The sequence below is a fragment of the Salvelinus fontinalis genome, chromosome 5 (assembly GCF_029448725.1).
Source record: "Salvelinus fontinalis isolate EN_2023a chromosome 5, ASM2944872v1, whole genome shotgun sequence".
Lineage (NCBI taxonomy): Eukaryota > Metazoa > Chordata > Actinopteri > Salmoniformes > Salmonidae > Salvelinus > Salvelinus fontinalis.
Genome location: NC_074669.1, coordinates 41,794,624 through 41,819,911, shown reverse-complemented (window position 1 = coordinate 41,819,911; position 25,288 = coordinate 41,794,624). Strand labels below are relative to the sequence as shown.

General features: G+C 44.3%; 2 protein-coding genes across 9 annotated transcripts in view; both read right to left on the bottom strand.

Moving 5' to 3' along the window:
- Positions 1-1,862, bottom strand: part of coro2aa (coronin 2Aa) — a 54,073-nt gene extending 52,211 nt beyond the window's left edge. For 2 of the 3 annotated variants that reach the window (XM_055923454.1, XM_055923457.1), the window contains exon 1: positions 449-1,862. In XM_055923454.1, coding sequence (XP_055779429.1) covers positions 449-463 — 15 coding nt within the window. In that variant the 5' untranslated portion in view covers positions 464-1,862. The remainder of the gene's footprint in view (positions 1-448) is intronic. The other variant, XM_055923456.1, reaches the window with a different exon arrangement.
- A 2,937-nt stretch (positions 1,863-4,799) lies between these two features.
- On the bottom strand, positions 4,800-24,507 carry uso1 (USO1 vesicle transport factor). 6 transcript variants are annotated; one of them, XM_055923447.1, is made up of 27 exons: positions 24,256-24,507; positions 21,053-21,139; positions 19,722-19,786; positions 19,428-19,504; positions 19,064-19,075; positions 18,749-18,808; positions 17,667-17,767; positions 17,301-17,403; positions 16,957-17,012; positions 16,555-16,675; positions 16,106-16,284; positions 15,736-15,876; positions 15,506-15,594; positions 15,261-15,415; positions 14,827-15,032; positions 14,079-14,099; positions 11,798-11,908; positions 11,326-11,444; positions 10,622-10,803; positions 10,259-10,380; positions 9,261-9,399; positions 8,815-8,981; positions 8,457-8,531; positions 8,256-8,354; positions 7,927-8,031; positions 6,927-7,142; positions 4,800-6,596 (listed from the first exon to the last, which is right to left on the bottom strand). In XM_055923447.1, exons 1-27 carry the CDS (start codon positions 24,325-24,327, stop codon positions 6,501-6,503), a joined length of 2,976 nt encoding a protein of 991 aa, XP_055779422.1. In that variant the 5' UTR covers positions 24,328-24,507; the 3' UTR covers positions 4,800-6,500. The 6 variants fall into 6 exon arrangements, with proteins under 6 accessions (XP_055779422.1, XP_055779424.1, XP_055779426.1 ...); XM_055923449.1 differs by lacking the exon at positions 14,079-14,099; XM_055923451.1 differs by lacking the exon at positions 18,749-18,808.
- Positions 24,508-25,288: the final 781 nt, after the last annotated feature.

Sequence of the window (25,288 nt, the reverse complement as noted above, 5' to 3'; positions counted from 1 at the left end):
TTACGTCTTCCTCTGTGTAACACTATGGAGCAATCGTACACCATCTCTGGCGAACTGATGAAGGCGCCAGTAGCACAGTAAAACGCCCTGAAAGCGATACCTGGGTGCTCCGTAACGCCGCCTGTCAATCCCTTCAATGCACCCTGAAACATACCCTAAAATGCGTATATTGTTGTCAATTTGGTAGCTAGTTATCATACATTTCTGTTCATTTAATTTCTACATTACAGGAGTGAGTACCTTACATACAGCCGCGTGGCAGTGCTGTGGACATAGCCACGCGGTCAGTCAAGCTAAATAAACCGTCCTTCAAAACAATATTTAGGCTAGGTTACGATATTAATGTAACAACCACATTCATATTTGTACCGTGAGCCGCTGGTAACATTAGTTGTTATCAAGAACCGGTAGATACAAGAGCGTTAGATACAATGTAGCAACTTCTTACCTTTGAGACGGTCATATAAAATGTGTCGGCAGGTGGAAAGATTTTCCGGAGAGGACTGAACTGCAGAGGTGGATGGATGGTGGAGTGCTTCTCTTGCGGCGGGTGTCTTAATTTGCGGTATGTCTTGACTGTCTGGCTCGGTTTTGATAGCCGGCTGGCAAGTCGATTTACATGTCAGCTGTATGACTGAGGCGGTTACCATCAGGGTATATCTGTGTGAGCTCACAGACTTCACACACACACTCACCGCAGTGATGAAAAAAATCGACAGGCGAGGTAAAGCTCTGCGGGACCCAACCTAGGAGGGGTGGAGTGGAAAGAGCGATGTTCAGAGCCGCGGAGGGAAGGGAGAGGAGGGGGGGCTCTCTCCCACATAGAGTGGGGTTGCTATTGTAGTTCTCCCAGTCGTCTGGTCCTCTGGAAAACGGTCCCAAAGTCGTGGTCAGGCTTTGCCTTGCAACAGACTGATCGCCTTCCGTCCACCGTTACCAAAAAGGACCCCTTTATTGACGTGCTATAAAGTAACCCCGGGAACAATCGTGGACGGTGCCTATGGATGCGACGTAGCTGTGACCTCACAGTGCCATTGATATTTAAAACAATGACAGGCTGCTAAGCAATATGGTCACTCAAGTAAAGAGCACCACTACAATAACACCAATACATATATTAACATATGCGTAATTTCCTTGGAACGCGCTTTGTAGCCTATAAATGGCCGGTTGGCATACACGCGCTACAGGATGATCATGATGCATATAATCCATTGAAGCATCTAAAAAGTATTTACTGTAAGGTAATAATTCCCTTATATGGGTCAATGCTGGCTGGATACTGGCACCAGTTACAGTGATGTCTTCCAACCCACAACCTATGTGCCTGGGCTCTATACGGCACTTATTGGAGTCATTTATCATAGCACTAAACACACACGTACACAAAGATTTTGTGTTGTAGATATGTGGTAGTAGAGTAGTGGCTTGAGAGCACACACTTAATGTGTTGTGAAATCTGTTGTGAATGTATTGTAATGTTTTTCAAATTGCATAAATGCCTTAATTTGCTGCACCCCAGGACGAGTAGCTGCTGCCTTGGCAACAGCGAATGGAGCTTCTAATAAATACAAATACAAATTTAGCCACTAGAAAATGTGCAATAAAATATGACTTTCAATGTAATTGTAACAAGGTCAGAAATATTATGCTGCCGTCGATGTTCCTTTATAAGGCCAATGAATTTACAAATAATTAAACATCTGCAAATATACAATTGATAGAATTACAGACCTGGTTACTCAAGCGTCTCTTACAAATAAATAATCGTCAATCTCATTTGATGTAACAGTCATTCATACTGTATTGTTTACATCCGTCATCCTAATCCATGTTATACAAACAAGTGACGCGCTGGAGAAGCTTTGTCTCCCCCAAGTGGAGGTACACTGTAACGGCATGATGATTTATGAACAGAGGGAGAGAACACTGAAGGGGACATTTCAAAGAATAGGGTGATAATAGGTAGGTAGTCTAGAGCAGGGAACAAGCCTCACAGACTAGACCTAGAGCACGTGTATGGGTTATCATTATCTTGTCCAATCTTGTCTGGGAACATCTCATGTAGGTAGGAGAAGTGCTCATCACTTGTATGTTGTCAGTGGGGCACAGGGGGTTGTACACACATATTTATTTATTTCACCTTTATTTAACCAGGTAGGCTAGTTGAGAACACGTTCTCATTTACAATTGCGACCTGGCCAAGATAAAGCAAAGCAGTTCGACACATACAACCACACAGAGTTACACATGGAGTAAAAAAACAAACATACAATCAATAATACAGTAGAAAAATATGTCTATATACAATGTGAGCAAGTGAGGTGAGATAAGGGAGGTGAAAGGCAAAAAAAAAGGCCATGGTGGCAAGGTAAATACAATATAACAAGTAAAACACTGGAATGGTTGATTTGCAGTGGAAGAAAGTGCAAAGTAGAGATAGAAATAATGGGGTGCAAAGGAGCAAAATAAATAAATGCAGTAGGGAAAGAGGTAGTTGTTTGAACTAAATTATAGATGGGCTATGTACAGGTGCAGTAATCTATGAGCTGCTCTGACAGCTGGTGCTTAAAGCTAGTGAGGGAGATAAGTGTTTCCAGTTTCAGAGATTTTTGTAGTTCGTTCCAGTCATTGGCAGCAGAGAACTTGAAGGAGAGGCGGCCAAATGAAAAATTGGTTTTGGGGGTGACCAGAGAGATATACCTGCTAGAGCGCGTGCTACAGGTGGGTGCTGCTATGGTGACCAGCGAGCTGAGATAAGGGGGGACTTTACCTAGCAGGGTCTTGTAGATGACCTGGAGCCAGTGGGTTGGGCGACGAGTATGAAGCGAGGGCCAGCCAACGAGAGCGTACAGGTCGCAGTGGCGGGTAGTATATGGGGCTTTGGTGACAAAACAGATGGCACTGTGATAGACTGCATCCAATTTATTGAGTAGGGTATTGGAGGCTATTTTGTAAATGACATCACCGAAGTCGAGGATTGGTAGGATGGTCAGTTTTACAAGGGTATGTTTGGCAGCATGAGTGAAGGATGCTTTGTTGCGGAATAGGAAGCCAATTCTAGATATAACTTTGGATTGGAGATGTTTGATGTGAGTCTGGAAGGAGAGTTTACAGTCTAACCAGACACCTAGGTATTTGTAGTTGTGCTCAAACACAAACGCTCAAATATGGAATTTATGATGGGACAACTGTTCATTGTGTGTTACTGTGAATGCACATTTAATTCTCAACAGCCATGCATGTTATTCCAAGTGGATCACATTATGGGCTGTAGAAATTGTGAATGGTAGTGTCATGCTCAGTAACAGCCAATAACTCAACATGGAACACCTACCTCACAGGAACACATTCATAATGAAGTCATATTTATTGGGTGTGTTCTTGGGTTCATACGGCACAATAAATGTTTTGATTTAAAAGGTCTCTCTGTAGCATCACAGCTGAACTTAAGTCTCTCTACAGTAGAGAGAGTAATGTTTCTTGTCATAAAAATATACCCAAGTACTGATGCTTTAGGGCATTAAATATGATTTAGCGACAGCCTAAGGTATGGAATATCCAATGTAGCAAATGTCATAATTCGCTGATAGAACATTTGAAAATGATACGTGTCCTTCTCCACACTTTCACAAAAATAAGGGGTGTCATTTCTGACTTAACTTACATTTGTGTATTTCTTGAACATTATTTAGTTGGCATTACCTTCCCCTAATCAACACTATCATTTGAAGGGTTGAACCAGGACTCTGCTGCATGCGGACCATTTATCAAGGAAAGTAAAATCAGAACAATCTTCCTGTGACATTTGGAACAACTTTAAAGGACCTTCAAATCTAGGCCTTTACTGTCTCAAAGACTGGGGGGGGGGGTATGAGGTTCACAGTACAATAGGCATATTACATAACCATAGTTCTTATATTAATTTAATTAAAACTGATACAGTACAGATGAGAGGGCAAGAACGTTCCTCTCAAACATATGAACCTGTATAATATCACCACTGTCCTTGAACAGTTTCCAATCTAAAATGTGTTCCACATCAACTTGTTCCCTCCTACGTTACTGTTTTACGACTACACAGCTCTGACTATACATTTTTCTTGGATATTATGAAAACGCTGTGTAAATGTAGCACTCCACTCACTGTGCAGACCTGAATCCTTTATGTTATCTTGTTACCTACTGCTCTCCCGCCATAATAAAAATCATTCTGCAGAGAAGATACAGTACTACCGTCACAACCTCAGCCTGTGTGTTGTGTGTTATATATGTGTGTCTCTGCTACATTCACCCAGCCCTCAGAGTCAATGGGCTGGAAAGTCAGGGAGTGTGCCTGCTGCCTACCTTGGCAACTGGGCCCAGCGCTGTGGAAACATGGCAGGCAAGGTGTTTACAGCATAGGAGGAGCAGAGTAGACAGCCCTGCAGCATGTGATTCACCTGCACCAGAACCAGGTGTGGATCGTATTATCTGCCTTCCAGGAAGCATTCCCCTCACTTTGTGGGACAATATTTGAAATACTGATAGGTTAGGCTGGATGAAGTTTCCCCATATGAAATTAACAATTGTCTGTCAATCAACTGAATTACTAATGGATTAAGGCCGGATGAGGTCTTCCTACATGAATTGACCCTAAAGATGTGCCAATCAACTGAAAATGTGAGGCATAATGGGTGTGGTATTCTAAAGAATCTGTGCGGTCCAATACTGTAAATTAAACAATAAATAAATATATTAATTTAAGGGAGGGTCTAGTATCTTACCAAACAAGGAAGAAACAAACAAGGAAACAATGGTGCAGTTAATCAAAACTGAAACTTTATGCAGAGACCAGACACAAACAATGGCACTGTTCAAATTAGGGGTCTAGATTTGGATGTCATTGTGACTTGTCTGAAAAGGAACAAAAAAAACGCAACTGAAATTCAATATTGCAAAAGCTAATTATTATATTTTCGATTCTTTCCCCAGTAATGCGATAGAAACTCAATATTGCAAATATTAAAGTACTGTAGTATTTCTCTTTAGCCCGCAATCCTAACTGATATGCTCAATAGGGAAACAGAGCACATCAATTTGGATTTCAGGCTATTTTCTCCTAGCTTATAAATTTTACTAAAGCGCTTCACACCAAAACTGTGAAATTCATTAGAGCTATAAAGTGAAATACATTTTTACATCCCATTCGTCAAACCCCAAAAGTTTCAAAACGGAACCCAGATGGATGGTCAATATTTCTTATATCAACAATTACGGTCAAATGTCTAGTCAGAATCAGTATGTCTTCACAAAAAGAATTCACCTAGGTATAAGGCTAATGTAATATGTATACAACCAATAGGCAAAAATATGAGGAAACTTTTAAGTCTTTAAAATAACAGGCAGAAACCAGCCCTGTGGGTTTATAGAGCTACTTTAGTAGTTTAGTTGGTTTAATTGTGAAATGTTGGTTTAAAAAGTTCAGCTACTCCTTAAGTTAACACCACTATCGAAATTACATGAAAAAGACTTGAAGTGAAGTGGAAAATTCTTATGTTTTCATCTATGAAACAGATTTAGTCAAAGTGTATAGTAAGTATTCACAAGTATTCCTACAAGCTGTACAGATTCATAGATCATTTTATTTATTTCAATGTGGCTCATAAATTGATAAGTTACACAACAATCACACAGAGAAGCTGGATGTCAGGTCAGGACTTGACATAAAAGTTGCAAAAATATCTCTTTTACATCTGTTTCTATCATCAGCGAACATTGCAGCATATTGCAGAGCAGTACTGCAGCTGAGGGGCCAAACTCATATTGGAAACAGTTATGATAGAACACTGACTGAACGTATTGAACTGAACTGGTGCCAAGAGGAAGAGTGTATACACAGATAAATTGGGGGGGGGGGGCGGCAATCAAGGAAGTTGAGCCTCAAGGACCCTTACAGGTCTTCAACTGGTGGTCTACAGTGCAGTTACCATGGTAAGGAAAGAGGCATCCGTTCGTCCGACTGCTTGGTGTCCGTTCATCCGTCCGTCTTTGCCGTCCGTTATTTTCTCTAATTGAGCTCGTTCTTCAGAGTGGCGACATTGTGTGGTAGTTGAAACTAAGCCTGGTTATTGAATCGATAACTGCATAGACCTAACATGGCGCTACCGTAGCAGAAACAAAAGGGCTTGAAATGCATGAAGAAGTGTCTCTCTGGGCTGTTTATGTGGTAGAAGATGGCAGAGATGAACACACTGAGAATGTCATTTCTTTGGAGGGGGGGGGGATCTTCGTCACCATCTTGTAATAAAATGATCTAGACATTAAAATGGATGACGCGACCGAGGGATGAAGGGAGGGGTGGAGTAAAGAAGAAGGTAGCATGGTGGGCTGGAGCGATAGAGAGCAATACATCTAGGTCCATTCTTCCATTTTCCTAATAGTGTATTAGAACAACATGGCTAATGCAGCAATGTCTTTGTTGCCTTCAGTCTGCCACATTTCCATCCCTCTAGAACTCTCTAGTCATTGTTCTCTTCATCCTCCTCCTCATCATCGTCGTCGTCATCTTCACCGAATTGGTCCCTGGCGTCTAGGTCATCTTCGTCTTCATCAATCTGTGAGGAGAGGGTCACATTCTAACTAGGGCACAGGGAGTACAGGGACAGTAGGGCTAGCTGGTTAGGACAACAAGTTACATCCTCATTCAACTACTACACAGGCAGAATGACTCATCACAGCACTCCTGGAAACCAGCCCTACATGGAACAATGAAATATTAAATATTAGCTTCATCTAAAACCTCACAACATCCAACTTACCTAACATGATCCTCTGCCTCCACTAAAACCATAACATAAACCTTTGAAGCTCTGAGGTGGAGGATCTTCCTCTGTAGTTTGAGAACACGGTCTAGATCTACAATAGGAACAGATGGTTTCTCCTACCGTCTCTCCCAGGTCTCTGAGACGTTGCTTGAGGTTGAGGATCTTCTGGTCCTGGTCGGCCAGCAGCATGAGGAGGTCGTCCTGCTCCTTCTTGGACTCCTGCACCTCCTGCTGCAGCTTGGTCTTCTCCGTCTGCTCGATGGCCACCGTGCTCTGGGCCGACGCCAACTGCTGCTCCAGCCCCGCATGGCCCTCCCTCAGGCCCCGACACTCCTCCTGGAGGGGGAGAAGAGAGCGAGGTAGGACAGCTAACAAGGAAGGGCATGGCTTTCAACATGGCTGTCTGACCAAAAACATTAATAATTCAACTGCATCAGATTGTTATTTTTTCTTCACTAGCATTCGAGAGAGGAAGGGGATGCCACATACACGAAGGTCATACTTAAAATGTTGAATAATTGAGAGGTTTCACAACGTCTCAGCCCACATTTAGCTGGTAACAGTCAGGAGTCAGTTACTAATGGGCTGATATCACAGGCAGCCCAATTCTGATCTTTGTCTCACTAATTGTTCTTTTGACCAATCAGATAAGCTCTGAAAAAGATCTGATGTGATTGGTCAAAAGACCAATTAGTGGGAAAAAGATCAGAATTGGGTGTAAGGCAGCCCTGGAGTCAGGCTAACATGAGAAGTTTATTCAGCGAGGTGAAACTTTCAGAATGTTGGAGATAGAAATGCAATGTAAGTATAGAGCTGACATGACCCTCTAGTCTACAAAACAGACAATCAGGTTGTTCTATACCCCTCAAACTCAACTCTGGACCTTGAAGCCAGTTCCCACTGCATTTTGTCCTTGTTCCCCTCTGATCAGGGGCTGATTTAGACCTGGGACACCAGGTGGGTGCAATTAATTATCAGGTAAAACAGAAAAGCAGCAGGTTCAGGATCTTGTAGGGTAAGAGTCAAGTACCCCTGTATAATACATTTGTATCTGAACGCTGCTCACTTCTGAACAGACAGCAGCTACCTACAGAGATGTGAGGTGGTGATAGTACAGTACCTTAAGTCTCTCTGTCTCTGTGGTCTGAGCAGCCAGCCTGCTCTCCAGTTCAGATACTTTAACTGTGTCTGCCGAGCTCTCACTGCTGGAGGCCGGGGCCGAGGACTGAGGGGGAAGAGAGAGATAGAGAGACTAGTTACCTCTCTGTACTAAGTGCAGCGGTCATAACATATACATTAATGCATACCAAAATGGGAAATATGGACCAAATAACTTTCTGGGGGGAGCGGGGGTCTACAACAGTTGGAGTAAAGTGTGAAAGGCCATGTTTGTATGTAACAGCCTTAAGATGTCTCAAGACACGGTGATGGCTGGGTCTGAGTACTCACCACTGCCTCAGCTCTCCTGATGAGCTCCAGTCTCTCTGTCTGCAGCTGGCTGATCTCTGCACACTGAGCCTGGACACGACTCCTCAACGACTCCACCTCCTGGTGGGAACAACCAGCAGGAACTCCGTCATCAGTATAATATCTCTATATAACTATAGTCATGTCTGTTCTACACATGTACCGTCTGTGATTGGGTCTTACCCCAAGAAGCTCTGTGTTGTCGGACCCTCCCGCTCCACCTTCCGCTGTCTGTGCTGCTGCTGCCGCCCCGCACCTCTACAAGACATCACAAACATCACAACTATTAGAACAGGAAGTGGTCAATGGCTGAGACGTCCTATCTGAAATGATAAAGCAGCACTCAGATATCATCAACCACCATTCAGATCTACTAACACACAAAAGAGAATTAATCAGTCTGTCATTCTTCAGGTCCATCTTGTCCGATTCCAGTAACACCCATGATACATGACATTTACACAGAACTCTTAACACAGGGAGGGATAACCCAAAGACATTTTTCTGATATCTGATTCACCCCCCTCAAACACACACACACCAGTGTGTTGATGAGTGAGTCCTTGTCGCTGAGCTGTGTGCGTTGTAGTGTGTGTTGTCTGCGGAGCTCCTCCACCTCTTCTCTCAGCTGTCCCAGCTCCTCTGAGTGGAGCCCGTTAACGTGAGCTCCCTCTCCCTGGCTGGAGGACAGACCCTGGCTGTCTTTACCTGGACACAACACACTCAGTCATTATCACATCTACAATCCTATTTATAAATCAACAAGTGCAGTCGCAACAAGTCTGCATCAGTAATACGTCTCAATTTCCACTACCATTATAGACTGTGTCTATTCCATGTGCCGCTATGAACAATTCCATGTGCCTAACCCCCCCCCCCCCCCCCCCAAATCATTAGCAATTTAGCCAAGCACGATGTTGCTCTCTTGTTTCCCAATGGACTGAGGCACGATTTGTTGCTGTGTAATACCAGGTTATCCTACAGTACCTAGTTTCAGCTTGAGGATGTTGTACTGGTCTTTGTGTTGCTGGATCTGGGACTGCTGCTGTGTGACCTGGTTCTGCATCTGTTCGCTGTTCAGAGTCAGGGTGGAAACCTGCTCCCTCAGCTCCTGGATCTGGGTGTCCTGGTTGAGAGATGACAGACACTTCTTTAATGACAAGAGACATTGGCCAAAACATACAACTAGACCTTTTAGGGTAACGGGATCGGTCCGTTGAATATTGTATGAAATGGGTTGTGTGGTTGTGGCCCGGCGAGTGTACCTTACTGTAAGAGTTTTCCATTAAAATGGACAAAAATAGCTTTTTAGCAAAAAAATGATTTCTCAAGCAAGAATTTAGCAAGGACTGTCTGGGAGTAGTCCGAGTGTGGTTTGGAAAACTAGCTGTTATTGGCAGAGAGGTTTGGAACTCTTTGTTATTGGTCTATTAAACAATATAAGTTACCGCCTGGTGATGTCACCAGGCAAGCCAGAACTACCGCCCATGCAAAGCTGCTGATTAGAAGGTCCTGTGCAGACTGCATTTTCAACCGGAAACTATCGGGAAATAACACTGATTAAATGTTTTCACGCTTTTACAGTGTTAGTTTCATCAGCTGTTGTAAAATATGATATAAAACACAGTGGGAAAAAATGCATTTTGAATGCAAGCGGCCTTTAAACTGAGTGTAGAGGGTGTATATAAACTTGTGATGCTTGAAAGCATGCCGAGTTGGTTTCTGACGTGTGTGTAGAAAGCCAATATGAGGGTTTGCGGACAGGCTAGAATGAAAGGCGGCCGGTGTGCGGGACAGAATCTGTAGGGTTCAAAAAGTACTCGCACTCAAAACCATGACAAGGAATAACCCAAGGAGGGGTTATAGTAGGATTCATTTAATCCATGCTCAAAAGAATACAAAAAGTGAAAGTGCTAATGAAGATGTAAAAAAAAAAAACAGGGCATACGTTTCAGCCTTATGCCTAATAGCGTGAGGCCAGTTACCTGATCTCTGATGAGATCTTTGTACTGGATGACGATGCTGTCATGTTGCTCCAGAGTCTTCTTCACCTCCTCCTCCTTCTTCTCCTCCTCGCTCGTCTTGTGGACAGCTTTCGTTATCACGCCTATGGATGGACACACACAAACAATTAACAGTGGTAAAACCACCCAAGAGAAGAACAAAGAAGACACAACACAAACAGAGTTCTGATTTGTGGTTCTGGTTGTACTTGGCTTAGGGTCAAATCAAAGTTTATTGGTTGCGTACACTGATTTGAAGATGTTATCGCAGGTGCATCGAAATGCTTGAGGTTGTGGTTGTATTTTTGGTTAGGTTATGGTTTAATGGAGGTTACTTTTGCAAACCTTCCAGTTCTTTGACCAGCTTGGTGAACTCGTGGTCGAACAGCATCTGTTCAGGGGAGGGGAAGACGGGCTGGGGCTTCTGTGCAGCGCGGGAGTACAGCTCGTGTTTAGTGACGAAACCCAGCTTCTCCACAAAGTTCTCCTTCCCAATGCGCTTTTCGATCAGCTGCTTCAGCTTCTCTCTGGGGCGGGACAAGACAGGCAGCGTTAAGGGAAGGAAAAGGGGGAAACCTAGTCATTTGCACAACTGAACGCATTCAACAGACATGAATCTTCCACATTTAACCCAACCCCTCTGAATCTGGCAGCTCATAGTTCTTGTTCTCATTGTAGTGGGATCAGTGTGTGCTGTAACTGCTGGTGTAGGGTGAAGAGGTGTAGAAAGGCTGTGTGTATGAGACAACCGGGCTCAAATAGGGTTTGGACTTTTGAAGCTATTATAATATTGTTTGCAAGTTCAATCAAACAAGCACTTAAATACTATTTGAACCCGGGCCTAGTATGCGAGGGTACGTGTTAATATTTGGGTTGCAGATGTCATACTTGATGTAGTTCTAACTGCGGTTATGAAAGATATGAGAGTGAAAGAGAATGCATTAGTATGAGGGTTAGAATGTCCTACTTGGTTGTAGTTATTATGAGGGTTGTAGTTAGATGTCCTACTTTGTGTAGTTATTATGAGGGTCGTAGTTAGATGTTCCTACTTGGTGTAGTTCTCCAGAGAGTTGTCGTTGTAGTAGATGCAGATACCCAGTAGGAGGGCACACAGGCCCTGCACTAGCCTCTCATCCTCCCCCAGGTTCTCTGAGATCTGACCTGTCAGCTACAGGGCACCAGGGGTCAAGGGTCACAGCAACATAGGGGATTTAATGGCAACAAGGCCTTTCTCAAGACAATTTTCAATGAAACAATGCACTGGTGCATACATTGGCATCCACTGTGTAGCATTGATCTCTTATTCTCTTAGCAACACAAGACATAGGGCCTCAGGAACTTCCATGCAATAATGTATGCAATATCCAAAACTATCCTGTATGTGGGGAATGAACACAGAGGGGAGTTGGTTATGGGACAGACTGCACTAACAGGCTAATAGTAGATATTCCAGCCATCTGAGTAAAAGGAAGTGCAATAGAACAGTGATGTGGAGCTAGTTGGTTTGTTGAAGGAGGATACGAAGGGGACGTTCTCCTGGTTGTGCAGGAAGTGTGTGACGGCGATGGGACAGTTACTGATCCAGGTACACAGCAGCATGAGGAGACCGACCCGCGTCTGCACTTTACTGCCCTGTGGATGAGACGCGCACACACACACACACACACACACACACACACACACACACACACACACACACACAAAGTCTTAAGAAACACACTCACAAATATAGCGCCGTAACATCAGCATAGGGGTGAGTAAAAGGTATTGAACATGAACATTGTGTACAGAGCCTGATGATGGCCTGGGATCCAGGACTTCAACCACTCAGCAAAACAAGACTCATGTAAGGTTTAGTCTAGTGCTGGACCACATCCCGGTCTCTGTGTCAGAACAGAACTCCTCCTCAACATTGAGAGTAAATTCATTTAGCTGGGTTCAATTCAAACATCTGTCCCCCCACATTATATTGAGGGATGTCTTATTTTTCCAGTTTAAGACAACTTGTCATTGCGTCTCCTTTTGTCCAATTAAATCAGTCTCCTGAATATCTCCGGGCGACACGTTTGATTTAAACCAACCAAATAAACAGCATATTAAGGGCCAACTAAATGAATTGATATTTCTAAACTATTTCCAACTGGGACATTTAAGGTTGAATAGGAACTTTAAAGTATAACCTGATGTCACGGAGACTGAAATTAGGAGTATTGTGTGCTGGTAGCTACAATAAAAATGCAATTTTGTTGGCACATGGTCAACTTTTGAATTGTACTTTTCCCTTTTGAGTGCTGTTGGGAAAAACAACATTGTATCTAGCAGTTACGCAGGAAATACCATGTTATAAATGTTTCAAGAGTACCACGTTAGTGACTTCAATGCAGACCGTTAGTAATTAATAAAGTTATTCAAATACAACAAAGGAACAAAATCTAAAAATGAACATTATTAATAAACCAGGGTTAGGTCAACCATGCAGTGAATTTCATAGGACGACCCGAGTTAGTTCAGATCCTGTTAAAAACTACTTTCAGGACCCTTAAGTGTTCAACAATATGCTGTTACTGTAGCAACGGCCTTGGTTACCATCACTACCTCCGCCACAAAAGGATGATGCAACTCCTCTGCAGCTTAGCTAAGCAGGTGATACAACAGGATTGATGAAAATGTTACTGCATGGACGGAATAGAATAGCATATTGGCACTTTCGTCATCCTCTACACAATCCACAAGAGCCCAAATCTGACTATTTAGACATTCACATACAAAAACAACTAAGATATCAAGCTAAAGCACGGCTGCTAAATGTAGCTGACAACACATGCAAAGCCTCTGTGTAGTGAGTCTTTAGGAATGGCGAACACAAAAGAGAAACGGATAATAATAATGATAATAACAAAGTGGCTTTACAGTATCCATGCATGGTCATGGGAATAAGAAAAAGGTTGTTGGCGTAATGATATGCAGTGAGTGATGGGCACTATTGAGTTACCTCACGTAAACTGCATAGTTCAGGCATGTTTGTGTGCCAAAAGGCACCATATTCCCTATATAGTGCACTACTTTTGACCAGAGCCCTGGGCTGTGTACTATAAAAGGAAAAGCGTGCCATTTGGGAGGCAATGCAGACCACTCCTGTTGTAAGGGCGATGAAGAGTGTGAGAAAGGAAAGAGGGTTCATTCCAAACGGAGTAAGTAACAATAAATAGTAAGGATGACATGGCATTCTATCAAACCATAAGGAAATCACCTTTTCAGATTTCGCCTCCAATGGTGACGTAATGCAAAAAACACCAAATGTTTGAGAAAGGGGGGCAGGAGGAAAAAAAAAAAGGGGGAACACAAACGATCACAATAGTTAATTGGAGAATCTTTGGCCCCGGGTGAAACGGTAAGTTTTATAATGGATAGTGCTGCCACCTAGAGTACAGGAGGAGAAACAGCAGTGGTGAAAATAATGCCAGTAACCCCTCTCACAACAGATCAATAGAGGAACAGACAGAGTTCCGCAGTGGTTGCTGCATCCTTCCAGGGCATCCTTCCAGGACAGTCCCCATAGAACGGACACAGCAACGGGGTCAAGGGTCAAAGCATGGGATTATGAGAGTTGGGGGGGGGTCAGTACCAGTATAGAACTCGACAAACACGGGTGAGATCGGCAAACACACAGAGGGCTGGAGGCACAAAAACAAAACAGGGAAGCCAAAACGTAACCCCCAACGTAAGGAACATATAGGAGGATCCTGCTGATGCCAAAGCCAAACCATGACAGACAGGTGCTGCCCACACCCCAGATACTCACCCTCCGGTTGATCTTATCCCCCTGCAAAACCACAACAACCATTCGTGACACTTGGCAACTTCACACACAAGCAACAGGTTGACTGTCTGAGAACCACTCCCCACTACTGTGGTCGGACCCCAAATGACAGCCTATTCAAAGGTAGTGTACTGTAAAGGGAATAGGGTGCCATTTGGGAGCCATCCCATGACAAAGGTGACCTGAAAACCTGGAATGACAAGTTATCAACTATTTGAATCTAAGGCAATACTTTCAACCCAGACAGAGACACCTTTCAACCCAGACAGAGACACCTTTCAACCCAGACAGAGACACCTTTCAACCCAGACAGAGACACCTTTCAACCCAGACAGAGACACCTTTCAACCCAGACAGAGACACCTTTCAACCCAGACAGAGACACCTTTCAACCCAGACAGAGACACCTTTCAACCCAGACAGAGACACCTTTCAACCCAGACAGAGACACCTTTCAACCCAGACAGAGACACCTTTCAACCCAGACAGAGACACCTTTCAACCCAGACAGAGACACCTTTCAACCCAGACAGAGACACCTTTCAACCCAGACAGAGACACCTTTCAACCCAGACAGAGACACCTTTCAACCCAGACAGAGACACCTTTCAACCCAGACAGAGACACCTTTCAACCCAGACAGAGACACATTTCAACCCAGACAGAGACACCTTTCAAACCTTTCCCCCCACGTAGCATGTTAGCCTGTCTATCTGTCTGTGTGGTGTACCTGTGAGAGGATGTTGGTGCACTGCTGCAGCAGGGAAACGGGGGGCTTGCCCAGGCTGGTGGCCAGCTGCACCCGGAGGAGCTGCTCTTTCTGGGTCAGGTTGTCCTGCAGGGCGTGGGCCAGGGCCACTGCAGCACACCAGTTAGACAGGGAGTCAGCCGAGAACAGGCCCCCGCACAGCAGCTGGCCCGCCGAGATAGAGTTGGCTGGGGAGGGAGAGAGCCGGAGGAAGGGGGAATAAAGCAATAGATATATGTAGATTATTTTTGCCTCCATTCCACTATATTTTTCCACTAGAGAATAATAAGCAAATAACCTACAGTATATTAGTCATAAGTAACATTTCATTATATGCCATCTACAGCTGTACAGTGTGGTCATAGCTTTGTAATAACAACACATCCAGTATGGAGGTTCAGTGTAACTGAACTGACCGTCGATGGTGGAGGGCAGTAGGGTGGCTACGATCTCCCCCTGGCCCTTCTGGTTCTTGTAGAGAAAACACTGGAAGCAGTAGAGAACGGCACAGCGCAGCACGAACGGCTGCCTCTCGTTGACCATGGACATCAGCAGCACCACTATGGCAGGTCTGGAATCAGGGGATAAGGGTTTTTAGAGATTACCTTCCCTCTGTGGCTGTGCTATAAATGATTACAGTCCTCTGTCTGGGGGAACTCACCTTGGGGGGTTGGAGGGAGCGTTGACAGATGCAAAGTAGTCCTGGTTGATCTGTGAGCCGCGGATCACCTCCGATACAGTGTTGATGGTCTGAGAGGAGAAAGAAAGAGTGACAGTGGTACAAACACAAAGCACGCATCAGTATGAACAGTAAATCACTGATTTAACACAATAAGTAGAAAGAAAGAAAGAAAAGCCTTTTTGGGCCACTCCAACAGTCTTCTACATTACCTCAGTGAGTATGTCAGCAGGCACGCCAGTGGCCATGAGGATGGTGCAGAGCTGCTGCAGCAGGCCACACTGGTACATTGACTTCTGACAACTACTGGTGGCTCCAGGAGAGTTGACCGGGGAGACCATGACTCGCACCAACTGGACCAGAGAAGAGATGGAGAGATGAGACACAGTGCTACGGTCGACATACTCTACACCACAACCGCCCCAAATCCTGGCCATGCTTCACACAGTGAACTGCACAGACCCTAATAGTTGAGCATAACAGACCATCACACTGCTCTGTCAACTGCTCAGGGCTCAAAACTCCCATTCTCCCTGAATTAAACGTCTCATCAGGACTGTGGTGTGGTGTGGTGCGTCCTACCTGCAGCATGAGGTGGAGGTTGGTGACCTTCTGGGCGGACCAGCCAGAGTTGTCGTCTCCCACCTCGAACCAGGGCTTCATCCTCTGGATGTAGGAGCCCTCCTTGAAGAAGTTCTGGTTGGAGCTGTTGTTCTTCAGCAGGTTGACGAGCAGCAGGAGACAGTCCTCCACTACGATACCTGGACAGAGACAAGATGGGGGGTGGATTTTTGTCAAGAAATGTGTCAAAATTTTTGATTTGACTATCACATAAAATTGTATTTATTAAGAAATGGATTAATTGCCTATTTTCTAGAGTGCAAGGATGGAGGGTGGATGTTGGCCAGTGTGAGTGAACTGAAATATGTAATTTTAAATCAAATCAAATGTAATTTATTAAGAAATTGATACATTGATTGCCAATTAGCTTGAGTGTATATATATGGCACTACTCCTCCATTCGACTTTACCTCCATCACTGCTGCCCTCCTCTGTTATGATATCTAGGAGACGCTCGAAAGCGTTCTCAAACGCCACGATCTTCTGGATGGCCGCGTTGCCTTTGGTCAGCTGCTGCAGCAACAGCAGACCCTGAGGGAATACGATCAAAGTAGCTCTGATGTAGTGATCATATATCCAGAGAAACAGAAACAACAAGCCCAGGTATAAGACCAGCTAGTATGATTTTGGGAACGGTTTCCCAGAAACAAGACGCGCTTTTTTCGTCAAAGATTTCATCTGTGTCTGGGAAACCGGCCCAATGTCTTGTCTCGGCAGAAAGATAAGCTAGCAGACTGTAGCTTGTTCCTGTGGCTTTACGGTCTTACTACTAAAGACCATCTGAAGCAGCAGTCAGCAGGAGTAGTACTCACATCATTACGGATGACTTCTCTGGAGTCAGCTAATAGGTCCATCAGTCTAGAAACACCTGCAGGGGAGAGAGACGGACCATTAATAACCTACAACTCAGAGACCAGCCAGGCAAATCAGTCAGAAAATACTCTAATTAGCGTACTTGACCATTAGTAGTCATATGCTCTAGGGAAGAAAATAGACAAGACTAACACTTCTTGTCATACTACTTCACCAGTGAGAGAAAAAAATGTTGAGAGGATAAATCAAATCACAACAGCAGATTTTGGGTCAGTTGTTGGTGTGGGCTGATGTCAGACAATTCAGCAGCAGCTGATTCCAGGCCATTTGTTAGAAGACTCACCCATAGGGCTGACCAGGATGACGCCCTGGACCTGGTTACACTGGTTCTTCAACAGAGCGGTGAGCAGCTTCACTCCTGGCCACCGCACGTGGAAGTCAAACTCCTGAAACAGGCAGGGAGTCAGTGTCACAGGCAGGGAGTCAGTGTCACAGGCATGGTGGGAAATCACCCACACACTTGTAATCCTGTATATAAGCAGTGCAGATTTTAGGCTTATGCTTATATTCTTAAATGTGAAACCAGCTGGTCTGAAAACCACCACGCACAATGGGTCTCCAGGTCTAGTTAACACCGAGAACATGGGTTAGAGACTACTAGCTTTCATAAAAGACACAAAGTAGATGTTTGGGTCTCTGGTCTGTTTACCTCTAACAGAGTCAGTAGAAGTGTCACACTCTCAGAGTCACCGAGGAACTTGTCAGTGAACAGGACTCCCAGGTCTTCCTCATGCTTCTGGGCGTTCTCATCTGAAAAGGTCAAAGGTCACAAGGTTTAAAGACCTCGGTGTGCCATGTTAGGCAGGTAGTTGCCCCGAGACATGGCTACTATACATAGGCAAGGCTGGAGGGAGTCATAGAATAATGCTTGTTTACAGAGATCAATCTCACCTAGGCACTATACCGATGTTTTGATCTATAGATCACTTGAGCCTGGGTATGAATTGATCTTTATTAAGTAATGATTTGTGAATCTGTGCAGTACCTAGTTCAGACTGACCCTCATGAATAGGACCAGGAGTTTGTCCTCCTGACCATGTGACCTGGCAGGAAAAACTCCAGGTCCTTATACTACTCATGAACAGGCTTCAGAGAAAGACAGACAGGGGGAGAGATGGAGGGGGCAATTGGGATACGGGTGTTGATGGTCGGGGGTTGAGGTATGCTAGCACCAGAGGGAGGTAGGGGGAGAGGAGTTAGCGAAAGGGGAGGTGGTAGGGCACGGTGAATTGGTTCACATCCAGTCTAAAAGCACACAAAAGTACTGGAGCATCGTATTATAGACAACACACTCAATTATCTAGGGTTATAGACTAAATATAATACTTCACATCAAGAACAACCAGATGAGACGTTCTGTAATACTAGAATAACCTCACCACAGTGAACATGGTTTAAAATGTACAACTGTGAGGAAGAGGATGCTTTTGGAATCTAACATTCTTCTTTTGGAATCAAAACTTCTTCGTCCCAACATCCTGTGCAGAGTGATTTGCGTTTGACTAGATATGCTAATTGTGAGGAAAACAAGAAGAGCAATGGGAAGAGCAACACTGCAGGACAGGAGAGAGGCCGAGGTAGGAGTGGTATTAGTGACATGTAATTACCACCCAGTCATTACTATATTAAACCATACTTCACAGTCCAACACATTTTAGTGAGGTTAGTTCAGTTGACTAGTAAGAGTCACCACACCGTGAGGGCTCGTTAGTCTACAGTGCTAGTACTGACCAGACACAGGCACGTTCTTATGCTTCCCTGAGACAGGGATAGGGGGTGCGGCCGCCATGTCTGTAAGAAGGGGGGAGTGCAAGAGATTGAAGCCCCATCCAAGTCAGACGATTCGACTCGTACACAATACATAAATATATCCATAGTGTTTGTTAATGGGTTCTGCCAAAGCACTGCATTTCAGACTAACAACCTACTGTGCACCACAGGAGAGCTAGAAATCAAAACAACCCGCGGAGAAGAACGATGCATATCATTTACAAGAAGCGTCGCTAGTGGTTAGGGGGGGACGTCATGCACAAACAAGAGTTTTACCTTCAGATTCGTCTGTAGAGTTATAACATGGAAGAGAAGAGAGAGATGACAATCTTTACATATCTAGCAATTAACATCGAGAGAAAAAGAAATGGGGCAAGTATGGAAGAGGACGACAGGGTCCATTTTGATTTGAAGTCCAATTAACTGGCAGTAATTTAACTGAATTACACATGCTATGGTTACTAGGACAGGGCTTGCTTGTTGTCATTCAAAAGCATTTTTCCCAAAAAGGAAGAGTGTTTTTGAACATGCAGTTAAAAATAGAGGCTCCGCTCTATGACAAAATACTCAATTATTGACCGTTCTGGGGCCTGTTCACAACCCTCTGTGGAAGAGGACTAGGTTTTTAACACCTAAACACCTTGTTCCTCCTCTTCATCGTTGCAGATGATATTATAGAGTGTGTCCAAAGCGTAGCCAAGGATTTCAGAGTCCGACCTGCAGAAAATGGAAGGGGTAGGATATCAACACAACAAGCACTGCTTTAATCCCCTAAATCCCTGAAATATTAAGTACTCTTAGCAACGACCGAGCACCATGCAAAATGCTCGCCTTAAAATCACCCCACCACACTTTTACAATGTGCTAAAGAGCAGCGGAGGCCAAGGGATAAGTATAAAGCTCTTAATCATAAAAACACACACCCAAAACATACCTGTCAGTTTGCAGTATGTGAATCAGGTGGTCCATAGCCTGAGTGCCAACTTCCAAGCGATATTTCTACAAATCAAAACCAACAGTCAAGTCAGGAGAACAGTAAGTGATTGTTTCCCCCTAGGCAGCCCTTGGATCAGAGGGGATATGACTTTTGCTTTAACTCGAAGCTATGCCTGTTTTGCCCCAGTGCTCCCCCTAACTGTTGATATACCGCCCGTGTCTGCATGAACAATACACGTTTTAGCTACACACATGACCTTAGGCATACGTATAATACATTCTGAAAGCAGAGTTAAATAACAGTGGTTTGCTTTGTGCCATCTCTGATCTGATAAGACAAACCTGTGTGATTAGTTACCCCTCAACGTCGAGTAGAACCTACTGGGGCCAAACAGAGCTAATGCAATTCAACAACTCCCAACTCTAGCTGGTCTGTTTCTCTGGCTAGCGTTGTTTTTCCCTGGTCTGTGTCTGTCTGTGACCCCATGCCCCTAAACCCCTTATTCATGCCTGATAAACTCATTACTCATGGTTGACGAGGCAGCTAGTGGCCAGTCAGTCAGTTATGGCCTAGAGGTCTCTAGACCTTTAATACAGTAGAGAGTAGGGACTGAGGGAATGAGTCAGGCTTTCAGCAAGGCTGCATGTCAATAATTGTCTTTTCCTCAACATTGCTTTAAAAAACAAAAAGAAGAGAACTGGACCAGTGAACGCAATGATCCAACCAATAGGTACCCTCCTTCATGGGTTGCACATTGTCACAATACTGTTTGGAACGTTCATTTTAAATTTGACTAAAAAGTCGTTAGCCCCCGTTCAGAAAGACAACCATCTGTCAGACATCAATATGCTGCGGCATCTGTAGAATGTCGATAACAATGGCAACGATGCGACCAAGTGACAGAGGTGCAACCCATGAATTCCTACATTACCTTTCCCCAGTCTTTCTTTCCTGATCAGTGTATGGAGGAAAGGTGGCGAAATGATTTAAGAGGATTGAGACAGGGCCCATCCCAGACTGTTTAGACAGAGTCTGAGGATGAGTACGCAGCGTGAGGGGTGATAAGGGGATGTGTCCCTGCTCACAAGATAACGAACATCAAAAGAGAACTCTAGCAATATTCACTTAAAACAATGCACAGGAGAAAATCTAATATTTAGATAAGGCTCATCATAAACGGTCTCTGCAGCCTGAATGCTTTAACATGCATTTATCAATAATGAGTAACAATTGTCATTGTCATGATTGTACCATTGTTACACAACAATGGTGCATCGGTGTAACAATGGTGTAACTATAGAGATTAGCCTAATGCAATTGTCTCCTACCTTCGAGAGCGATTTAAGGGCTCGGACAGCATCCCTGCGGTCCTCCAGGAGTGTGGAGGAGGCCACGCGGTCACACAGCTTATGGATCTGTGGTTCAAGCAAAATAGTTCATGGTTAATACAACATGTTAAGGGAAAGGATCTACAGCTGCACCATGGAGAGCATCCTGACTGGTTGGATCACCGCCTGGTATGGCAACTGCTCAGCCTCTGACCGCAAGGCACTACAGAGGGTAGTGCGAATGGCCCAGTACATCACTGGGGCCAAGCTTCCTGCCCTCCAGGACCTCTATACCAGGCGGTGTCAGAGGAAAGCCCTAAAGACTGTCAGACTCCAGCCACCCTTGTCAGACTGTTCTCTCTGCTACCGCACGGCAAGCAGTACCGGAGCGCCAAGCCAAGGTCCAAGAGGCTTCTAAACAGCTTCTACCCCCAAGCCATAAGACTCCTGAACATCTAGTCAAAAGGCTACCCAGACTATTTGCATTGCCCCCCCCTTCCCTCTTCACACCACTGCTACTCTCTGTTGTCATCTATGCATAGTCACTTTAATAACTCTACCTACATGTACATACTACCTCAAATAACCGTTGCCCCCACAGATTGACTCTGTATCGGTAGCCCCCTGTATATAGTCTCGCTATTGTTATTTTACTGCTGCTCTTTAATTACTTGTTACTTTAATCTCTTATTCTAATCCTGATTTTATGAGCCCCTAATTTTATGAGCCCCTAACCAACAACTGCATTGTTGGTTAGGGGCTCATAAGTAAGCATTTCACTGTAAGGTCTACACCGGTTGTATTCGGCACATGTGACTAATATAATTTGATAGGGGATACCTAGTCAGTTGCACAAGTGAATCCATTCATTTAACCCAACTACTCAGACTCAGAGAGGTGCGGGGGGCTGGCATAGTCGACATCCACGTCATCGGCAGCAGAGTAGCAGTTGTTGGGCGTTAACTGCCTTGCTTAAGGTCAGAATGGCAGATTTTTCCGCTTCGCCGGCAAAAAAACGGCAACCTTTTGCTTACTGGCTCAACGCTCTTAACCACTAGGCTACCTACCATCCCCTGCAACCATGTACTGATACATAGACTTACATCCACTGCAGATTCAGGACAATGTGTTCAATCTAAGTTCAGCCAAATCAAATGTTATTTGTCACATGCTTCGTAAACAACAGGTGTAGACTAACAGTGAAGTGCTTACTTACGGGCCCTTCCCAACAATGTAGAGAGAAAGAAAATAATAGAAAAGCAATAACAAGTAATAATAAATACGCAATGAGTAGCGATAACTTGGCTCTATACACGGGGTACCAGTACCGAGTTGATGTGCAGGGGTACGAGGTAATTAAGGTAGATATGTACATATACCTAGGAATAAAGTGACTAGGTAATAGGATAGCAATGTGTGTGATGAGTCAAAAAAGTTAGTGCAAAAAGGGTCGATGCAGATAGTTCGGGTAGTTATTGGGTTAACTATTTAGAAGTCTTATGGCTTGAGGGTAGAAGCTGGTCAGGGTCCTGCTGGTTCCAGACTTGGTACATCGGTACCGCTTGCCGTGCGGTAGAACAGTCTATGACTTGACTTAGGTGGCTGAAGTGGAGTCTAACAATTTTTAGGGCCTTCCTGTGACACCGCCTGGTATAGAGGTCCTGGATGGCAGGGAGCTCGGCCCCAGTGATTTACTGGGCTGTACACACTACCCTCTGTAGCGCCTTGCGGTCAGATGCCAAGCAGTTGCCATACCAAGCGGTGAGGTAGCCAGTCAAGATCCTCTCAATGGTGAAACTTTGAGCATGAGGGTCCATGCCAAATCTTATCAGCTTCCTGAGGGCGAAGAGGCATTGTTGTTCCATCATGACTGTTGGTGTGTTTGGACCATGATAGATCCTTACTGATGTGAACACCGACGAACTTGAAGCTCTCGACCCACTCCACCTCAGCCCTGTTGATGTGAATGGGGGCGTGCTCGGCCCTCCGTTTCCTGTAGTCCACGATCAGCTCCTTTGTCTTCCTGACGTTGAGGGAGAGGTTGTGGTCCTGGCACCACACTGCGGGTCTTTGACCTCCTCCCTATAGGCTGTTTCATGCACTGTTGGCATGTCTCCCTCCCTCCTTCTCTACTGCACCTGCTGTCTCAACCTCAATGCTCGGCTTTGAAAAGCCAACTGGCATTTACTCATGAGGTGTTGACCTGTTGGACACTCTACAACCACTGTGATTATTATTGGACCCTGCTGGTCATCTATGAACATCTTGAAGAACAATCTGGTCTTATGGCCATGTGCTCTTATAATCTCCACCCGCCACAGCGAGAAGAGGACTGGCCACCTCTCAGAGCCTGGTACCACAAGGTTTCTACCTAGGTTCCTGCCTTTCTAGGGAGTTTTTCCTATCCACCATGCTTCTACATCTGCATTGCTTGCTCTTAGGGGTTTTAGGCTGGGTATCTGTATAAGCACTTAGTGAAATCTGCTTATGTAAAAATTGCCTTATAAATACATTTGATTGATTGATGACAGAGAGCTATATATATTACTAATTGATATGTAACATTCAGTTTGAAATGCCTTCTTTTGATAGCAGCCTGAGATATGTCACACACATTCTCTTGTTTGGCACGGGTGAAGGGACTTAAATATATCAAGGTCACGCAGCCCCTCCCATGCTGTCAACACGAAAGGAATGTCAGCAGAGATCCATTCACAACCAATGGATTCACGTGGAATTTGGCTGTGTTTTTGGTTTGTGAACTGCAATCCAAGTAGCCAAATAGTCTCTCCCAGATGACAGTAAACAGTTGGATGAATGCAAAGCATGTAAACTATCACATACGAAGACATCTGCTCATTTAGTGGCAGCAGGTCATGTCAAGTTTTTTCTTCCCAAAAAACGCTGATAGCTCAAGAATATGAGCAGGCTACACACGTTCAATTGTTGTCCTGTGCCAATTGGGCTAACCAGCTAAGCTAGCTAGCTAGCTAGCAACACATTATGTCTGTGCTCGTGAGGCTGGTTGAGTGCACTGTTGCAAGGCCTAAACCGGTCTTTCAGCCTAGAAAACGTGAAAGTGAACTAATTTGCCTGTCGAGCAACTATTAACTACACACACTTGTCCTAAGATTCGGTCCACCAGGTTGTGTGACATTAGCTAACTTGTTAGCCTAACATGCTAGACGAGTTTCGTTTCTCACCGTCTCTGCTCCAGTCGGCTGTGGCCCCGCGGGTTGTCCACCCATCACTCCCCTGAAGAAATTCATTGTCATCGACGTCCTCTTGGGGATTTCTTCGCAATTCCAACAGTCTTAAAGAAACTTTGAAATTGTTTCTGCCGTGATGGATCTTGTGTAATTATGTAAACGTTTCTAAATGTTGATTTTTACACTGTACACAACCTCCTGGACCGACCCCGGAACTTGAGTGACATTTAGCCAATGCGCAAGCGCCGAGACGTGGCGCTACGTGGCTGATCAGAGTACAAGTGCCTCATTTTTTAAAGGGGAATGAGATTCTACCACACCGCCACTTGTTTGTAAAATGTGTGTATTCTATACAATATTATTTTCAAAACATTCACATTAATTAAAAGACAGATACGTAAAGAAACAAATAAGGTTTCAAATATGCCCTTCTTTCCATGCAAAATAATTCACAAATCAAGAAAATAGAAAATTCATGCACCTGTATTTTTTTCTTCTCCGTGTTCAATTTTGAACATAATGGTCTGCTTATATAACGGGTGTAGCCTGCTTATATTATCTGCTTATATAATTTCCATTTAACCTAGATGCTGTCCACAATAGGGACCAGCTGAACAGTGGGACCTGTTTGGTATGCAACCCATGTTGCATCTGATGGCCTTTCTCTCTCAGACACTCTCTCTTTCTCTCTCACACACAGTCAGAGAGAGAGAGAGAGAGATAGAGTTAACCTTTATATTTAGACAAATTGCCCCAGACCAGACCCTACTTATCATTTGAGCTTACTTATCGCAATCTCTTTTGCACAATATAATGATGGAACTGTCTGGTAGCTCTGAGTTTGAGTCAGGTGTTATTGTACTCTGAGGGTAATTATAACATGCTAATACACATCTGTTCCAGCCAGACATCTGGATAAAAAAATCTAAATGTACAGAAATATGTGTATTTTATCTATATATACACGATTATTTTCAAAACATTCACATTAATTAAAAGACAGATACGTAAAGAAAAACAAATAAGG